Raw genomic sequence first — 19,446 nt, 5'->3', positions numbered from 1 at the left:
ATACATTCCAGAGGACTTGAAAACCTTACCCTCTTGAGTGGCAGGGAAGACTGGTGAAGGTAAAAGTGGATTTGCCTTCTCTCGTGTTCAGGGAAGAAATATAATTATTCTAGCCAGTGCAAATAGATGACAGCAGTTAATAGACTTTTAACATGAGACAGCCACAAAAATAGTCAATCAAATTTGCTGAAATTTAACTCCAACCAAAGTTTGCACAATGTTGACAAACAAAAATCAGGGAAGAAAGCATGGACCACACATTTTAAGCCTTCAGATTTTATTGTCACTAAACTCTGTGGCACGTTCTTACATCTCTCCCCCTACAATGGCACTGTCACTTACAGCAGGAGTATTACACACAGACCGAGAACAAACCCTTAGTGTAGAACACGTTGTAAAAAGAAAGTATCAGAATCACAGGTATTACACCTTGGTGTGAACGGATCCCACTGGATCAAACAGAACGCAATAACTTATCTTATATCTACAGGTTAAAAAGGAAGTATCTATTAAGAGAAATATCAAATATTCTGACTGTATGTTTTACACTACAAAATCATGGAATTTTATTTTTTATTTTTAGGTATACTAGATTGAAACTTACTGTGCAGATATGCTCTAATTTCCAATTCAGTGCAGCTACTATCTTCCTCCTCACTATCCCACAGCATTTCATGCTTAAAATCAATCAGGCAGCCATACAAATACATAGCTTACTGTATATTTGTGCTCAAATTGTTCTCTCTTGTATGTCATTTGGGGAGGAGACATCAACCTGATGGCCTTATGCATATGAAGTGCACCGACGGAACATAATGCTTTTAATTCTGCAACAACTCATTACAAAGCTATAGGTCCAAGGATATATTTTTTTTGTAATTAATCATTTTGTAATTGGACCGTGTAAAGGGGAGAAATAACTGTTTTCCTTGTTATAGAAATGTTCTCATATTTCTTGATGCAACTGCTGATAGGCTTTTCAAAAATGCAGGCCCAATAATAAAAACCCATTTAATTTATGCTATTTATTAATTTATTTATTAGTTATTTATTGTAAAGCCCTAAATAATTCCACTTTAATTTACTTAAAGTGGACTTAAATCTCTCTTCAAATTATTTGAATCACACATTTTCATAAATTATTTGAGGGAGGGAAGGAGAAAATACTGAGAATGATTCAGCCTACATTAAACAATTTATAGTCCCATTGATTTTAACAGGAGATTTAAGCATGTACTTTCCTATCTTTCACTGAAATCAATGAGTCATTAGTATTTGTTGAGTACCCCATCAAAAGAACAAACTTCAGTTCAGAACAACCATTATACGACTCCCATAACTCCACGTTCAATGGAGCTTACTTTCAGATAGCTGCATTTAGGGACTATGTTTACTGAAAGCTGGATCATTACCAATGTAAGCTATGTGCAACAATTATTTTAAAACTTTCACACAAAAATCCATCCTAAATTAATTTAATAATAGAAGAAGCAGAGACAACTTCCGTCTTTGCTTAATACATAAAATGCTAGCACCAGAAATATACTTATTTAAAACTATGCTGAAAATGTATTTTTTTCAGTCACTAAAAATTCTTTCTCAAAAGTGGATATGTTAATATGCACACCAGTTTACAGTAAATCTTACAGGATTTTGGCTGATTTTCATTTTTCAATAAAAAATGGAAATAAGATTAAATACCAAAATCCAGAATGCAACTGAAGTCAACCGGGGCGGGAGGGGTATAAACCCTAAATTAACAGTGTGTCCCAACGGAGGCAAAGGTGGACATTTCCCGACGTATAGTACTGAAAGGGGAGAGTTCAAGCTCTGTAGTGTACTCATTGTCATTGTCATCACTTGTTACTGTCGAAGACTTCTGAATGCATTCATCACAGCAGCAACAGCAACACTCCAAAAAGGCCCGACTGAATGGTTTACAAAGACAGAAAAGGAGAACTGGAGTCACACATGATTTGAAGAATAACAGAAACTGACTGATGAGGTGCAGGAGATCCATAGTCTGCTGCGACACCCCTGTGGACATGTAGGCAGTGACAATATTGCAAATGTTTTCAGGAATGATGCAAAAGCCATATAAAATGGTCAAAGCCACCACAGTACAGTTCATCTGGCTCTCTAGCTGGATTTGTCGCTTGTTTCCTCTTGTACAAGCTTTCTCCACTTTTCGGATTTTCCTTGCAGTCACCAAAGAGCAAGTAATGGTAAAAAGGGTAGGCAAGCAAAAGTAACAGCCAAAGTACCACCAGAGCCTTGCACCATCATAGGTAAGGGCCAAGACATAGATTGTGTCTGGTAGATGTGGAGAGATCTTTACCACACACCGTTCTACAGGAGGGTTCCCACTGATGTCAGAATCTTCTTTTGCCAATTGGCGTAAAACCACCTCAGGCAGTGCCAACAGTAGAGCTCCAACCCATATAACAGCCAGCTTGGCAGTTGTGGATGCACAGTTTTCAATCATCTCGTAATACATCTGCACATTAGTGGCAGCACGGAAGCGGTCTATGCAGAGGGCACACAGTGTAAAGGTGGTCACTCCAAGTGATGCTACCTGGATAAGAAGGAAAAATATGAGACTGAGTTTCAAAATAAGGAAGGAATGCCCACACTATAAACCAGTTATCTGTTCTCTACCCTGGTTTCCTCTGAAAGCCTTCCCCGTGTTGCAGTAATAAAGAGGGAGCCTCCGGTGGCACAATGGGTTAAACCCTTATGCCGGCAGGACTGCTAACCTGAAAGTTGGGTTGTTGACCTAAAGGTTGCTGGTTCGAATCCGGGGAGAGCGCAGATGAGCTCTCTCTGTCAGCTCCAGCTCCCAATGCGGGGACATGAGAGAAGCCTCCCACAAGGATGGCAAAATATCAAAACATCTGGGTGCCTCCTGGGCAACATCCTTGCAGATGGCCAATTCTCTCACACCAGAAGCAACTTGCAGTTTCTCAAGTCGCCCCTGACATGAAAAAAAATAGTAATGAGATGCAGATTAAAAATAGCTTAAAATGTTTAGCTGTGGTGATTCATAACGTACTTCAGATGGGATAGATACAATTTGATCTTAAATTTTGATTCTTTTGGTTGTTACCAATCTGGCATGATAAAGGAAAACTCCTTCTTTGCAATAGCTGCCTATACAAATCTCTTAGAAACAGATTTTTCCTTTGGGGATTCTGGTCTCAGGTGAAAACGTGGGCTTTTACTTGAACACTATCTGATCGTAGAAGTTTAGTAGGATCAGCACGAATTTGTATTTGGATGGAAGAAACCCAACAAATACCAGATGACATAGGCTATATTTTAGAGGAATAAACTAGCAAAATTGCCCCTGGGGATTCCTTGCCTAAGAAATTCATGAGGTCATTGTAACTTAACAGATGACTTGAAGGCATGCATGTGTTTGTGTGCACATAAACAATTGCATTCAAATCAGTTTCATATTACTGACTTCAATAAGATTGCTGTCTTGAGCCTGAGAATTCCAGCAAAGAACAAACCAGTGTTCAGGAGAAACTACATACCCTGTTACTGCATGGTTTCAAACTGCACCATGTTTTAGAGTTTCACAAGTGACTACACCTTTATTGTTCCAGCTTTCTTTACTGCAAAATTTTATGCAGGTTTTCATGGTGAAAGGGAGATATTCCCAAAACTTTGCTTTGGAAAATAAATCTTTCACTGTACACTGCATCCCTGAAGGAATACTAACAGAAAGTTTTCTGTTCTTTCTTCTTGCTTCCTGTGGTGACTTATAATAAATTAGTTCAGTATCTGCTTAGTACATCCACCTCAAAAACTGCTATGAATTATCGGACCGCTGATTGTAACTTTTGCTTACTTAATTTGCACTGAGATAATCAAGATTCTATGAAACAACAGGTTTTAATATAGTTTGATTCCCATCATAAATTTGAAATACTCTTGTTTATGTACATATCATAAAAAGTTATGCAAGAATGGAGGGTGCAATTATATAAATGCATCCCACACATTGGCCTTCAGCATTTAATGAGCATATCTGATTGCTAAACATCAATATCATTGGAAAAAGCTGGGCACATTGGATAAAACTGAAAAATCCCTGACTTAACAAGTGATTCTTTTAAATGTCTTCTTGGGGAACATTCAGGCCCTTATTAACCTGTAATAGAAGTCATATTTAATTATGTAGACCCTTATTAACCTGCAATAGTATGCATGCTTGTTTATGACTCAACAGAAGTACTGTAAATATTTTTAGAAAGGAAACCTATTAATTTGGTGAGTTCAGCCATCGGAAATACATTCAGAGGGGAAAAAAGCTTAGTAAACACAAACAAACATGCAGATAAATGGAAAAACTTTTTGTGGGGTAGTAACGATTAAAGCAAAGTAAGAAGGAAATGCTAAAATAGCTAACAAATAAGCATTTTGTACATCAAAGCTAGGAAGTGTCAAAAAGAAAAATAAATCTTAAATCCTGACTGTAAAACATTCAAGCCATCCCTACAAGTTTCCTAAACCTACATAAACACATTTATCCATCTCAAATAAGATTAACTTTCAATCTACTGAGAAACAACATTTTGATGATCACAAAGAAAATCATTTTTAGCCTACGCCAACATACTGCTTTCTAGGACCTCTTCACAAGGGGCATTTTTGCCCCGTTTTGCCACTTTTATGCACGGCAAGGACGGGGCCTGCTATGCGCCATCACATAAAGCATGGCAGGCCCCGGCCATGTTTTTCCCAAAGTGGAGGGGAAGCGCTGAAAGGCACTGTCTCTTTCACTACAGGGAGAAAAGTGTAGTTTGGGTAGCTCTGATGGAGCTACCTGCACTTTCCTCCCCTTTTTGCCATGTGATGGCAGAAAGGGTGGCAGGGTAATGCATATTGCCGAGCATTGCTGCCGTTTCTGCCATTTGATGAGGGAGGGAAAGGGTGCAAAGCTTTTCTCTCACACACATACACACATTCACCAAAATTGATAAAGAATGTAATTGAGATGTGATGTCTCCAGGAGGCATCCTTTTATGTCTCCCATTAAGTAGGGAAATATGCATTTGAGAGACATGGAAGAAGTGCCTAATCTGCTGTAGCACCCCCCTCCAGAACTCTTGTCTAACAGCAAGTTGAGAAGACTATAAAAACATAAAATAGATTAGTTAAAATCTTAACCTGGTGTTTATTTACAGGGTTCCCAATGGGTAACAACACATCAATAAGTGCTGCAGAGAAAGGGCATGTATGCAAAGAAAAAACAATGTCTAACTCATATGTGAATAAATATTGTTGTTTCAGACCAATTTAGACCTTTCATCTCAAAAGTGGGAAACCTTTTGCCTTCCAGGTATTGCCCCACAGCTCGCACGAGTCTCACTCAACCTGGCCTTTAGTGAAAATCATAGGAGCTGTAATCTGAAATATCTAGAGCAATGATTTTGTGCTCCAGATATTTTGGACTCCCAGAAGCACTAGCTGACTTGCCAACAGTAAGGAATTCTGAGAACTTAAGTCTAAAATATTCAGCGGACCAAAGTTTAGGAATTACTGATCTAGAGGGTCAAAGGTTTAAATATATCCTCAGCAGTATGAAAACCAAGATGTGCTATGGTTGAGAATTGGATATTGCATCTCAGGTAATTAGGTTATCCATCCTTTGAAGGGATAGTCATGAAGTTTCCACAATGCTGGAGAGACGTTCAAAAGGTATCTTTGACTGATGATTCAGATGGTATACTGACTGAGTGCAAGTACTAACCCCTAAACAAAACACTGTCATGTTAATGTCAGAAATAGTATTTAACTCACTTCGACTGTTGCTACCTAGAGTCCTTCAAAATAACACTACAGTATTTCTTCTACTTCTTCAAATTTAAAGAGCAGTTCTGTCATACTTTACTGTGCAAACATAGAAGAGAGCTTAATGTGAAGGCCAGAACAGGCAGAACTAATTCTGTAGCACCAAGATAACAAATGTAGCTTTTTAAACCACCAAGTATTGCTGACCGCTGCTTTCTGCCAGGTCTAAGACAAATCCCTTTCTGTTTTGATATCTCGTGTGCAGAATTTAAGGCAGATACAAATATTTGTGGATAATTTGCAGCCAGTTCCAATGGTTACTTTTCTCTACTTGTGTGCATATTTTAAGATGTAAGGAAGGAACTAGGGAATAAAGAATGAAAGAGACAAGCCTTTCTAATATTGGAATGATCAAAAGCAAATCTGACCAGCTGGCCAAAAGCTCGGCTGGCAGAATATGTGTATGCTTGCCAGAAAGCAAGGATTTAAATAGAACCTGAGGCTTTTTAAAAGAAGAAAATGTGGTGTATAGAATTAACAAGATGCATTAATAGCACATCTATCAGTCCTAGAATACACAAAATCTGCAGATATGTAATTAAAACTCTAGCCCTTTATTGTCAGATTTGCTTGAAATCAGATCTGGTGGTTTTGCTTTATCCTACATTCATATTCTGAAATCTTCTGTCCATCTGTCGGGGGTGCTTTGAATGTGATTTTCCTGCTTCTTGGCAGGGGGTTGGACTGGATGGCACATGACATCTCTTCCAACTCTGATTCCTGAATCCTTTCTGTCAAATTCATGAAGAAATTAAATTCCTGTCCTTTCTTACAACAATATTATTGCAGATTTTCATTGCCGGTAGACTATGCTTCAACATTTCCCACACCACAAAGGTGCTACTGAAAGGAGGATATGGAGCTAGAATGTTGACTGACGGGATACTGCCATGCTTTGCAACCCTGGACTCTTGCACTATACATTTAGAGAGAGCCATGGTTCCACTTTACTGTCCATGGCATCATCCAATTGAGTCCCTGGAGTTGAAGTTCAGATTAGAGTATAGGCAGACCGCGAGTTACAAATATCCGATTTACAAATTAATCATAGCTAAGAACAGGGGTCAGACAACAGAAAGTGAGAATAATCTATTCCTGGGAAGTGAAATTCACTCCTGAAAGAGTTATCATGGGGAAAAGGTGTCTCCACTGAAGCATTATCATCAATCCCTGTTTCTACAACAAACCACATTTTTCAAAATTCAATTATCACAGAAACAGAAAGTGAGGTGAACTCTTCTGATTAGGGACAGCAAAACAAACACCCCAGGGTTGTTGACCCTTCTATATGTTATCCAAAGTATGTATGTATGTACACTTTAAAAATGTTCCTGTTCTGGCTTACATACACATTCAACTTAAGAACAAACCTACAGAACCTATCTTGTTCATAACTTTGAGGACTGACTGTATTTAGCTCTTAGTGTCTCACCAAACTAAAAACCTCAGGATTCCATAAGATATAGCCAAGGCACTCAAATATTACAATTGTACAGTGTGGAAAAGCCTCTGATAAGATGCTTACAGCTGCTTATTAGTGTATATTTGTTTTTATTTAGGATTGAGCAGACCAATCTATTTGAAGTTCATGGCAGTTTTGTATGTGTCCCATCATAAGCCTTCACACCTGCAGCACATAGATCAGTGACTGCATCAAATACAGAAAATGATGTGCTTTTCACATTTTTTCTCCATATAATATGATGTATTTTAGCATCCATTTTAACTTATTATGTGCATTTTGCCTGCATTCTTTCCTAAAATACACAACTGGATGTTTTGTTGTTATTGGTTCAAGAATGCTACTGCATAAATTCAGACAACTTACTGTTCTTTTGCCTTCAAGTTGTTTCCAACTTATGTTAAGATTTGTTCAGAGCAGGCTTGCCTTGCTTTTTTTTTGAGGCTGAGAGAGTGATTTAACCAAGATCACTCAGAGGGTTTACTTGGGCAAGAGGGATTCAAATTCTGATCTCCAGAGCCATACTGATGGTCAAGTTATAATAGCCAAAAGATTATTAGAATCATAGAATCGTAGAGTTGGAAGAGACCTCGTGGGACATCCAGTCCAACCCCCTGCAAGAAGCAGGAAAATTATATTCCAATGTGCCTATTTCTTAGGAAAGTGAGATTCATTTGTATGTGAACAAGATAAAATATTCAAGCACCCTAAGTATGGCGTTTATGTAATATTATTTAAACTAGTAAGTCCTTCAGCCATTTTTCAAAGCCTTGACCTATATACTTGTATTAAGCGTTTCTCTAATATGCAAAATCTTTCAAACACAAAAAATCAAGCATGAGGTTAAGATGAGGGAAAATAATAGTATGATTTATATTCTATTGTGGGAGGAGAATAGTTGGGAGATATTAAGGATTTAAAAACAGAAAGCATATAAATGCCCTGTATAGGCAATCCCCAAGTGATGAACAAGGTTCTGAAAGTTTGTTCTTAAGTTGGATTTGTTTGTAAGTCAGAAGAGGTACATTTTTTAAGTGTAACTCCAACCAAATATATTTTTTAGCTTTGGATAGCATAGGAAAGGGTAAACTTCTCAGTGGTGTTTGTTTTGCTGTCTGTGCCCCTCTTCAGAATATTTCATTTCACTGTGATAATTGGATTTTGACAAATTTGGCTTGTTTTGCAAATAATGATTGGCGATAAAGCTTCAGTTGAGACCCCTTTTCTCCATTATAACACTTTTAGGAGTGGATTTCTCTTCCATGGGGAAGATGTGTCTCACTTCTTGTTGTTTCATTCCCATTCTTAACTAGGAGTTGTTTGTAAGTCAATTATTTGTAACTTGGGGACTGCCTGGATTTGTAACATATTATCAATTCATAATCAAATATGGCTTAAATGTCCAATGGTTTGGAGGTCTGTTTAACATCAGCAAGTCACTTCTGGTGTGAGAGAATTGGCCATCTACTGAGACATTGCCCAGGAGATGCCTGAGTGTGTTACCATCCTGCTGGGAGGCTTCTCTCATGTCCCCGCAAAACATCAACACTACTAAGATGTCTTTTTATTAGAGTTTGAGGCCAAATTGATTTGATCAAAGTCTACACTTGCATTCTGACTTTCAGTTGTTTATAGCTGTTTTGACTTAACTTGTTACATTGTTTATGCTGTGATGCTTTCAGTGTTTTGTTTTACTGTGTTGTGTTGTGTAAATTGGTTAAACAGTACACCTGAGATCCCATAATATAGGGCAGGAAATAAAAAACAAATAATAAATGGTAACAATGTCTGGGGTGGATTTCGTTTACTGTATTTTTATCCTCTTTTTATCTCACATTGGTCAAGGAAGTACAGACTGTCCTCTGTCCAACGTTTTTCCCTCAGAACACTTCTGTCAGGTAGGTTAAGATTGATATGGAAGAAGTGTGTTTGAATAGTTTTAAATATTTAGTATACATGTTGTAACTCATGCCAAAATAATAATTTACAGACAATTCTTGTTAATGTGGCCTTGAGTCATTTGAGCTATATCGATGTAAGCAGCTATTGGTACTGGACAGTTCTGCCCCCCCCCCCCCTTTTAACACTTGCAGACATTTGTGGCTTTAATGAAGGACTTTTGGAGATTCATTTGTCTGAAAATTGCATGTATTTATTTAAAAAAAAAGAATAGAATACAGGGAGCTTTGAAAGACTTATGGGAAGACTTGGCAGCCACAAAAATGGATGCCGGTGAAGAAATTAATGGAAAAATTGTGCTTCTTGAAATCACAGGTAGTTCCAAGAATGTTTTGAGGCACTTATGTGCACTTACTAGGTCTAAAAGGTGGCCCAGCATGTTAAAGTGCTGAGCTGCTGAACTTACGGACTGAAAGGTCACAGATTCGAATCCGGGGAGCGGAGTGAGCACCCGCTGTTAGCCCCAGCTTCTGCCAACCTAGCAATTGGAAAACATGCAAATGTGAGATCAATAGGTACCACTCCGGAGGGAAGGTAACGGTGCTCCATGCAGTCATGCTGGCCACATGACCTTGGAGGCATCTGCAGACAATGCCAGCTCTTCAGCTTAGAAATGGAGATGAGCACCAACCCCCAGAGTCGGACATGACTGGACTTAATGTCAGGGAAAAACCTTTACATTCCTTTACCTCTTACTGGAGCTAAAGGTAACGCCTACTTTATTATCTACTTTAGAACTACCCAGGAATGTGCACAGATATGCCAAAAGTGCCCCATGGTACTCAAATGGTATTTATTGGAATGGCATTTTGAGTTTTAAAATATTGTTGTGATGTGCCTTCAAATCATTTCTGACTTGTGGCAACCCTAAGGTGAACCTCCTAATGGTTTATTGGCAAGATACTCATATGTTCAAAGGCAGTTTAACATTACCTTCTTTGAGGTGAGTATGACTTGCCCAAGGTCATCCAGTGAGTTTCCAAGTCTTCGTGAGGGCTTGAACACCCAAGCCAATATACCATTTTGCTCTCACTTTTTAAAAATGTGGCCCTCTAAGGTCCAATAAAGACTCTTTGCAGCCTGACTACCTCAAGTAGGTGCCTGTGGCTGCTCTATCACAGGACTACAGCTCACAAGTTTAAAAATTACATATTGTTCACTTTGACTTTATTTCAAAACAAAAGTCTTAAACAAGTGTAGTTGTATTTCATCCTCTAGTGGGGCCCACTTTTTAAAAAAGCAATTTCTTGCAATAACTAATTTAAAGTACAGTATAGGCTTCTGAATTACTAGTTTAAAAAACAAAACATTTTCCGAACAGGGTGACTATTTCTTTTTTTATGCACAATTTAAACTACATTCAATTTTCTAAGCATAAAAATATCAGACCCATCCATGAATAATGGTTTTAAAAAAGAGATGTCAAAAAACAATGAAAATGTACTATAGGAATATAATTATATCCAAAGCAAATTAATGTTTTTGAATGCAACCAGGAAGTATGATTAGCAATTACATTGCTTTTACTTAATTGCTTTATCTTTTATATCAGTTACATGAAAATTAACACCACATTGGATTTTAAAGGATAAATCTAGTTATCAATCCCATCTCACAAACACACTGAAAGGACAGAAACTTTGTAGTTATTGCTTATAGCTATATAAGCAATAAGTTATATAAGTTATATATAAGTTATGGTGCAGTGGGTTAAACTGCTGAGCTGCTGAACTTGCTGTCCAAAAGGTTGGCTGTTCGAATCCGGGGAGCGGGATGAGCTTCCGCTGTTAGCCCCAGCTTCTGCCAACCTAGCAGTTTAAAAACACACAAATGTGAGTGCATCAATAGGTACTACTCTGCCAGGAAGGTAGTAGTGCTTCATGCAGTCATGCCAGTCACATGACCTTGGAGGTGTCTATGGACAACACCAGCTCTTTGGCTTAGAAATGGAGATGAGCACCACTCATGAGGACACAACTGGACTTGATGTTACCTTTACCTATGTGCCATTGATTTCTGCTGGTCTTTTCTTGTTGAATTAACAATGGTTTGAAATCTAAAATCTTTAAAATGACTCTCCCAACAACATTATTTGTTTACAGCATGGAGATCTAACAGACCTAATGAAACAAAATGAACCACTCCCAAATATTCAGTTAGGACTCATTAAACTAGATGGGGTGTGTAGTTTCACACTGGAAGTATGCCACAAGCCCAAGGGCCTTAATAAACCTCCATGATTTCATGGCATGCAATTAATATGCAATTCATTTTGTGATGAATAACACATGGAGAATATCAATCCAAGTTTTGTTCAATGCTTCTAAAGTATTAAGTAATCTTATTATTTTGAAGTTGTTTTGGGGTGTTTCCTCTCTTAAAAGAACTCATTCTCTCCCTTTTTTGGCCAGTATCCATGCCATTCCAGTAAGTTATTGATTTTTTATGGTTATCATCCTTCTTCCACTAAGTCCAACCCATGATGCCTGTGTGGGAAGCATTTGTTATTTGTCTACCCACATGAATATAATAACAACAAATCCATGTGTTATAAATTGTATGGCATTGGCCAGAAGTTGCAATGAACAAAGTATGAAATTAGCCTCAAAGTATTCTTTAAGCATAGCAAAGTAAGATCTATATCAGTAAGGACCATTGCAAGTAATAAGAGAATTGCCTCTCTCGTAAATTCGTAGATTGTTATTACGTATTCATCCCAACAAAGCTATGAATGTGGTCAATCAATAGTATAGGTCACAAAAAACTCATCAACTGAAGACATTTGGACAAAACTGAGATAGGTCCCAGAATATGGGCTTGTATGGATGGGCCTTTAAAGGGTAGTAGAATTGAGATGGCAGCTTCATATCTGCACATGTTAGTAGGGAAAAAGACAAGGCCATTTTCTCAAAACTTGTGTATTTTTAATTTCACATTGTTATTTCACATTGTTATTTGTACTTATGAGGAGTTCTCATTTAATTCATAAGCATTCTGTGTCCTATATCCTCCTCGTTTTTTAGCACTTTTATATCTGTATTCTTGTCAATAGAAAACTTCACCCAAATTAAAACCTGTTTAGCTTGTTCAAAAAAAGTCATTTTTCATAATATGAACTATTTTTGTGTTCATCCATTCCATGTCCAAATGCCATGAGAAGAAGTTATTTGATTTGCCAAACACAAGTTGAGCAACTGGGTTGCCATTGATTTGTATATCAAAACTATTTTTGGACTATATCTGCCAAAATCCCCCAGACAGAGATGACTATGTCTGCTGGGTATTCTGACAGCTGTCGTTCGCAAGCTCTAAATATCAGACACCAGAGTAGGAGAGTTTGTTTCACATTCTCTTTCCAGTTTTTTCTAGAGGCAACTGGCTGGACACTATTGGAAACAGCATGAAAGACTATGGGTGCAACTACCCTGCAAAATGAATGCAATTACAGTAGAGTCTCACTTATCCAAGCTAAACGGGCCGGCAGAAGCTTGGATAAGCGAATATCTTGGATAATAAGGAGGGATTAAGAAAAGGCCTATTAAACATCAAATTAGGTTATGATTTTACAAATTAAGCTCCAAAACATCATGTTATACAACAAATTTGACAGAAAAAGTAGTTCAATGCGCAGTAATGCTATGTAGTAATTACTGTATTTACGAATTTAGCACCAAAATATCACAATATATTGAAAACATTGACTACAAAAATGGCTTGGATAATCCAGAACCTTGGATAAGCGAGTGTTGGATAAGTGAGACTCTACTGTAAATGCCACTAGCTGCCACTTCCACTGTTAATTACTGTGGAATGATGGGAATTGTAGTTTTATAAGGTCTCAAGTCTTCTCTGCTGAAGAGTACTGGTACTTTACCAAACTACCACACCCAGAATTCCAACACATTAAATCATGGGAGTAAAAGTGGCAATTCTATAGTGTTAATATACCCTTGTATGAGCCTTTGGTTAGATCCAGAAGGGTTCCCTCTCATGTTCTGTGCATCACAAATCTACCTTTCAAAAAGAACAATCCCTTCAGTTATAGGTGGGTAACCTGTGACGATTTAAGGCCCGCATAGTCTTAGGTGCCTTCTACACTGCCATATAAAATCCAAATTATCTGCTTTGAATTGGATTATATGGCAGTGTAAATTCATATACTCCTGTTCAAAGCAGATAATGTGGATTATTTGCTTTGAAAATCTGGATTATATGGCAGTATAGAAGGGGCCTTAGACAGAGGTTGATGAGAGTTGCAATCACTTATTCTGTTTGTAGGTCAAACTCAGATCTTTGCACAATGGCCACTTTAATGGTACAATTGCATGTCAAGTAGAAAACTACAGTAAAGTAATACTGCATTGTTACAGTGACACACAAGCTTACAATGGGAGCGGGGAGTGCGGGATTGATAAAACAACACATTTATTTAGCACAGCTGTGTTTCACAATGAGTTCCACAGTTGAGCATCATAACCTAAAGGAGAACATGTAAATGACACAAATCAAAGCAATTTATTTATATGATAGTGCACCTTCTTGTACAAGAAAACCAGGAAAAGAGAAGAGTTCACACCCAGGTCCCATCTACACTGACCAATGACCATATAATGCAGTTTCAAACTACATGAGGTTACTTTGACAGTCAATGTAATTCTCATGATGGAATTTCTGAAGATAGAGATTGGGGGCCCAATCTCTATCTTCAGAAATTCCATCATGAGAATTACATTGACTGTCAAAACAACATCTGAAGTAAATGTAATTCTGAAAGAATCCAGCAATTGTCTTCTATCTAGAAAGCAGAATGTCCTTCTCTAGTGATAAGGAGAAACTTCCCTCCCCTTATTTATGTTACTTAAATGAGTGATAGTGAACATATTGTCATACAGGCAAAGTAGCACTGCTTGCCAGAATTACTCCATACCACCCACTAGCTTTAGTGATTTCTGGTTTCCTCAGTAAATAAATAAAACAGACAACCTGAATAATGGCAAGATTCTGGCCAGCTGGCTGAAAGCTTGGCTGGCAGGATACTGGTGTGCTTGCCAAACTAGATTTAAAGGAAACCCAAGGCACTTAAAAATATGGAAAAGTATGGTATTTGGAAATGATCAGTTACATTAATGATACATCAATCACTTTGATGGGTTTCAAACTATCAAGTCACATGAAAAAGAAAATACGTTTTTCTTCTGTTTCTTAAGTAAACCGGGCAATAGCAAGAGCAATAAAGAAGCCCTCTTTCCATGTGTGACTTCACAATATATCCAACTACAGACATATGTAAAAGTTTGCATGAGCTTGACCATAATCTCTTATGATAGTCTGGTCTACCAATTACAAGAGAATACTCAAATTTAAACCAATTTCTATAAGTAGAAGTATACTTCAAAAGTTGGAAATAAGTTTTACTGTTTTCAAGGAAACTTACTTTAAGTAGGAATAATTTCAAAATCAAAATTGGGAAATATAGATAGGGATACAATTTTGAGTCTTAGCCCTATTACACTATGTAACATAATTTTTGTTCCTGGGTTATAAATGTCATTTCCTAATTGGATCTACCATAAAAAATATGGGGAAAGTTTATTGAACTGGAAAAACTTTGTTTTTTGCAGGACATCCTGCAACACATTTTGCTATAGTTTTTCAATGACGAGAGTCTCAACCAATTCAACATAGTTTGAGAAAGCCACAAAAATGAAGTTTCTGAAGCATAACAACTACTTTCAAAGTAAGCACTGCACAATTAAACAGGAAATAACACTTTCAAACCAGGAACAGAAGTTTTTTTCAAATTTTGTTTGTGTTATCTATAACCAAAAATTATTAATCACATACAGATACAGTTGTCCATTCACTTATAGTCTTTCTTAATGCAGAATGATGGGTTCATGCATACAAGAATAGAAAACCCACATTCATGTGGATCTGTAGATTAGACCCAATATATTACAGTAAATCCTATCTCAACTAATTCATCTGGTATAATTCATAATCAGTCTCACTGAAGTCAAGAGGACCAAACCTAAAATGCAGTCAGAGCAGTGGGACTAAATTATGTCAACTTCACATGCCACCATTTCTTTAGAAGTTATTATATTTCACATCTTGAAATGAGCCCCTGATGGCACAGTGGATTAAACCCTTGTGCTGGCAGGACTGATGAGTTGAAGGTTGGGTTACTGACCTGAAGATTGCCAGTTCGAATCCAACCTGGGGGAGAGTGTGGATGAGCTCCCTCTATTAGCTCCAGCTCCATGTGGGGACATGAAAGAAGCCTCCCCCAAGGATGGTAAAACAAAACATACGGGCGTCCCCTGGGCAACGTCCTTGCAGACGGCCAATTCTCTCACACCATAAGTGACTTGCAGTTTCTCAAGTCACTCCTAAAATGAAAAAAAAATCTTGAAATGAGTGTGATTTTCTTTCTTTTTTTTTAATTGCCAAGGATAAAGTTAAGGAAGGAGCTAAAATGAAGCATATTAAATGGAAGTTAACTAGATATTCAAAACTTCTTCACAGCACGGGAAAGGTACCACACTGAAGGCACCCTCAGCAAAATATGCTAATCTTGTTAATTAAAAAGAACCAAGATCCCAGCATGTGAACACTAATATCACATTCTTTGACTTACCTCAATGTATGGTACAATTTTGCAAGAAAAATCATCCAGCAGCCACTTTTTGGTGAGTTCTTGAAAGATCACCAGTGGCAAGCAGAAGAAAATGATGAGGAAATCCCAAAAGGCTAGGTTGGCGAGCAGGGAATTGGAGATGCTCCTCATGTAGTAGTTATGGCACACTATGCACATCACGGCCATATTGCCCATGATCCCAATGCCAAAGATCACTATTGAGAGGCACATGACCGCATAGGCACCATATGACTCCTCTGTCAAGGGGTAGAAAGGATTCTTGACCCGGCCTGGTCGGAATGTCCCATTGCGTAGGGCACCAGCATCTTTCTCCACAGCACCAACTGTGGAGCCATTTAAGGGCAGTGCCTGAGGAAGATCGCTCTCTACCTCATGAGTTCTTTGGTTGTCTGTGGAGTTATAAACGTTTCTCGTGGGGTGGACATTCTTGAAAACCTTGGCTTTCCCTACTCGTCCTTGGTCCTGGAGCTCAGTGGCACCTCGCTTAAGTCTAGCATGTCTCTTCGGGCTAGTCCCTACACTATGCCACCTACTTTCCGTCTCCTGCAGGAGATCAAAGTCTCTGTCAGCCTCCAAGGCTATAAAAGTGTCTTTGTTGAAAAGACTCTGGACATGTTTTCCCAAAGGGACAACAGATTGTGGTATAGCTTCTCCATTGATACTCCAATCCTTGGTATTGTCATAATCCTCAGATGGAGCCCAGTGCTGTGGAGTTGGAGCTACAGTGTCCTTGGATTGCTCGCTCTGAACAGAAGTTTGAGCCATGCTTCCCACGGCCCAGACAACTTCTTGCCCATTTGCTTCTTTCTGCAGGGGCAGCAGGGAGGCCCGGCACCATACTCCACACTCCTTGCCCTTTCTGCCAACAGGAGGGTCACCTCCTCTGAAAGGTGTCTGGGGCAGAGCTGCCGGGGCAGAAAGGCTGCCTAGAAGCCATGCCAAGCCAAAGAGTGCCTTGATGGGATGCATGTTTCAGAGTACAGCTCTGTGATTTATTTACTTATTGTGTCAGAAGCAAACCAAGGGTACACTTGTATTCAAAAAACACAAAGTTAAAAACTTGACATTATACTAAATGTCCTTTGACAAGTAAATGGCCACTTTGAGCACCTCCAGTGTTGCGATAAGAAGATCCTCCATTGTGCATGTGGCAGGGCTCAGGCTGCATTGGAATAGGTGGTCCGTGGTTTGCTCTTCTCCACACTCGCATGTCGTGCACTCCACTTTGTGGCACCATCTCTCAAGGCTTGCTCTGTATCTTGTGGTGCCAGAGCGCAGTCTGGTCACAGAATCATAGTACCATAGAGTTGGAAGAGACCTCATGGGTCATCCAGTCCAACCCCCTGCCAAGAAGCACCTTCCAAGTCGCCAGGTCTTCTGTGTGCCCAGGAAGGAGTCTCTCATTTGGTATCAGCTTGAGGTTCTCATTCTGTATCAGCCATGGCTCTGTGATGATGCCCTTTTATTTGCAGCAGACGAGGTTGCCCGGTACAAACATGTCCCCCAAGGCTGGAGGCAAAGAGAAAGGCGACTTGGGTGATGAATAAATAATGTCTTTTATTTCCAGAAGAGGTTGGAGCTTCCAGTCACATCCAGGCTTCCAGGAGTCCTGAAGGGGAGCAAAACCAAATCCAATCTCATGTTGACAGCAAGGCAACGAAGGGCCTGGATATCCGATGAAGGGATACAGGTTCCCCTCGGGTCCCGAAGGCAAGGCAGGCTCTCGGGAGAAGAGCTTGGGAAGTTAGATCCAGGAAGGAAACGAGAGGCACCGGCGGGGCTGGAGGATCCCACACTCGCCCCCGTTGGCCATGGGGTGGCCCGCTTGACATCCTGGCCAGCATCCCTCCCTCAGCCGGTGGCCATCGAGAGAAACGGTCGAGGCAAAGCGCGCAAAAAACTGTCCTTTTTATTATTAGTTCTCTTCACAAACACAGCCTGAAAGAACGGAATGACGAGCCACTCCTGTTGTGTTTCTCCCTCAAGGGAGGGCCGTCGAAGTTGTATTGTCACTCCCCGCAGCAACTTGAGGGGCGAGAGAAAGAAGGCAACAACGTGTTGCTCCCTTTTTTGCCTTTTTGCCAGACAGATGGGCACCGAAAGGAGGCGGGGAGGGAGGGAAGGAAGGCGGGAGGCAGGACCAGGCGCGCAAGGTGTCTGCCGCTGCTGCGCTTCCTCGAAGAAGGTACGCTGTCCTCCTTCCCTCCTGCTTCTTCTCCTCCTCTTCCCTTCTCCTCCTCCTCCTCCTCCTCCGCGTCCCCCGGAGCCCCCTCTCGCGACCTCCGGCTCGCGCTTTGTGGCGGCTTCGAGTAAAGAGAAGGGGAAAGGCGAGGGTGGAAAGGGGGGAGAGGCGGGAGGCGTGCGCACTGCGCAGGCGCGGCTCTCCAGGGGCGCCTCAGCCTCCGCGACGCGTCTGCCTCTCTCTGCGCTACTTGCCCCAGTTCTGAGGCGGAGGGCGGGAGGGAGGGAAAACGCGCCAAGGTGGCTTGCAGGCGTTGCTCAGAGGATTACAAAACAAGCCCTCAAAGGAACACCTCACAGTAGCAACCACTGCGGGTTGAGGGCAAGGAGGGAGAAGCATTTCCTTTGCCTTCCCCCCTTTTTCTTTTATTTCTTTCAATAGCTTCTGGAGCTTATTTGATGATTCCCAACCTACCTCAAGAGTGCTGAGATTCCCTTCAGTGGAAGGAGAGCTCTGTATAGCAATCCACCACACCCACAACAGCTGAAAACAGGGACTGCACACAGTATCACTGAAAGAGAATTGAGCACCTTTGGTGTCACACCTTTCTTTTAAAAAGACGATAAAAACCACCTCTGAATAAATCTGGGTTTTTGGTGCACATATGTGTGCTTGTTTTTACTGTACCACATTCTGTCAAAACTCTGTTCAGAGTTTATCACACAAATGTGCTATGCCATAGCAGTGACATGATCAGTGATAGCTGAACAATATAGATTGAGCACTTTAGGCTGGATTTATATTATCTATACCAGGGATCCCCAAACTTTTAAAACGGGGCCAGTTCACGGTCCCTCAGACCATTGGAGGACCGGACTATAGTTTATAAAAAAACTATGAACAAATTCCTATGCACACTGTACATATCTTATTTTGAAGTAAAAAAAACAAAACAAAACGGGAACAAATACAGCCTCAATGTTAATAATAATCATAATCAAAGGGCCCCTGGTGGCACAGTGTGTTAAAGCACTAAGCTGCTGAACTTGTGGACCAAAAGGTCCCAGGTTCAAATTCCGGGAGCAGGGTGAGCGCCCGCTGGTAGCCCCAGCTTCTGCCAACCTAGCAGTTCGAAAACATGCCAATGTGAGTAGATCAATAGGTACCGCTCTGGCGGGAAGGTAACAGCGCTCCATGTAGTCATGCCAGCCACATGACCTTGGAGGTGTCTACAGACAACACCGGATATTTGGCTTAGAAATGGAGATGAGCACCAACCCCCAAAGTCAGACATGACTGGACTTAACGTCAGGGGAAAAC

General features: G+C 39.9%; 1 protein-coding gene across 1 annotated transcript; it reads right to left on the bottom strand.

Moving 5' to 3' along the window:
• Positions 1-260: 260 nt before the first annotated feature.
• On the bottom strand, positions 261-18,293 carry gpr37 (G protein-coupled receptor 37). The gene is made up of 2 exons (XM_003221319.4): positions 15,924-18,293; positions 261-2,575 (listed from the first exon to the last, which is right to left on the bottom strand). Exons 1-2 carry the CDS (start codon positions 16,911-16,913, stop codon positions 1,757-1,759), a joined length of 1,809 nt encoding a protein of 602 aa, XP_003221367.1. The 5' UTR covers positions 16,914-18,293; the 3' UTR covers positions 261-1,756.
• Between the last annotated feature and the right edge of the window lie 1,153 nt (positions 18,294-19,446).

This window comes from Anolis carolinensis, chromosome 5 (genome assembly GCF_035594765.1).
Source record: "Anolis carolinensis isolate JA03-04 chromosome 5, rAnoCar3.1.pri, whole genome shotgun sequence".
Lineage (NCBI taxonomy): Eukaryota > Metazoa > Chordata > Lepidosauria > Squamata > Dactyloidae > Anolis > Anolis carolinensis.
The sequence above is the reverse complement of the archived record's forward strand: the minus strand, read 5'-3'. Positions and strand labels throughout refer to the sequence as shown.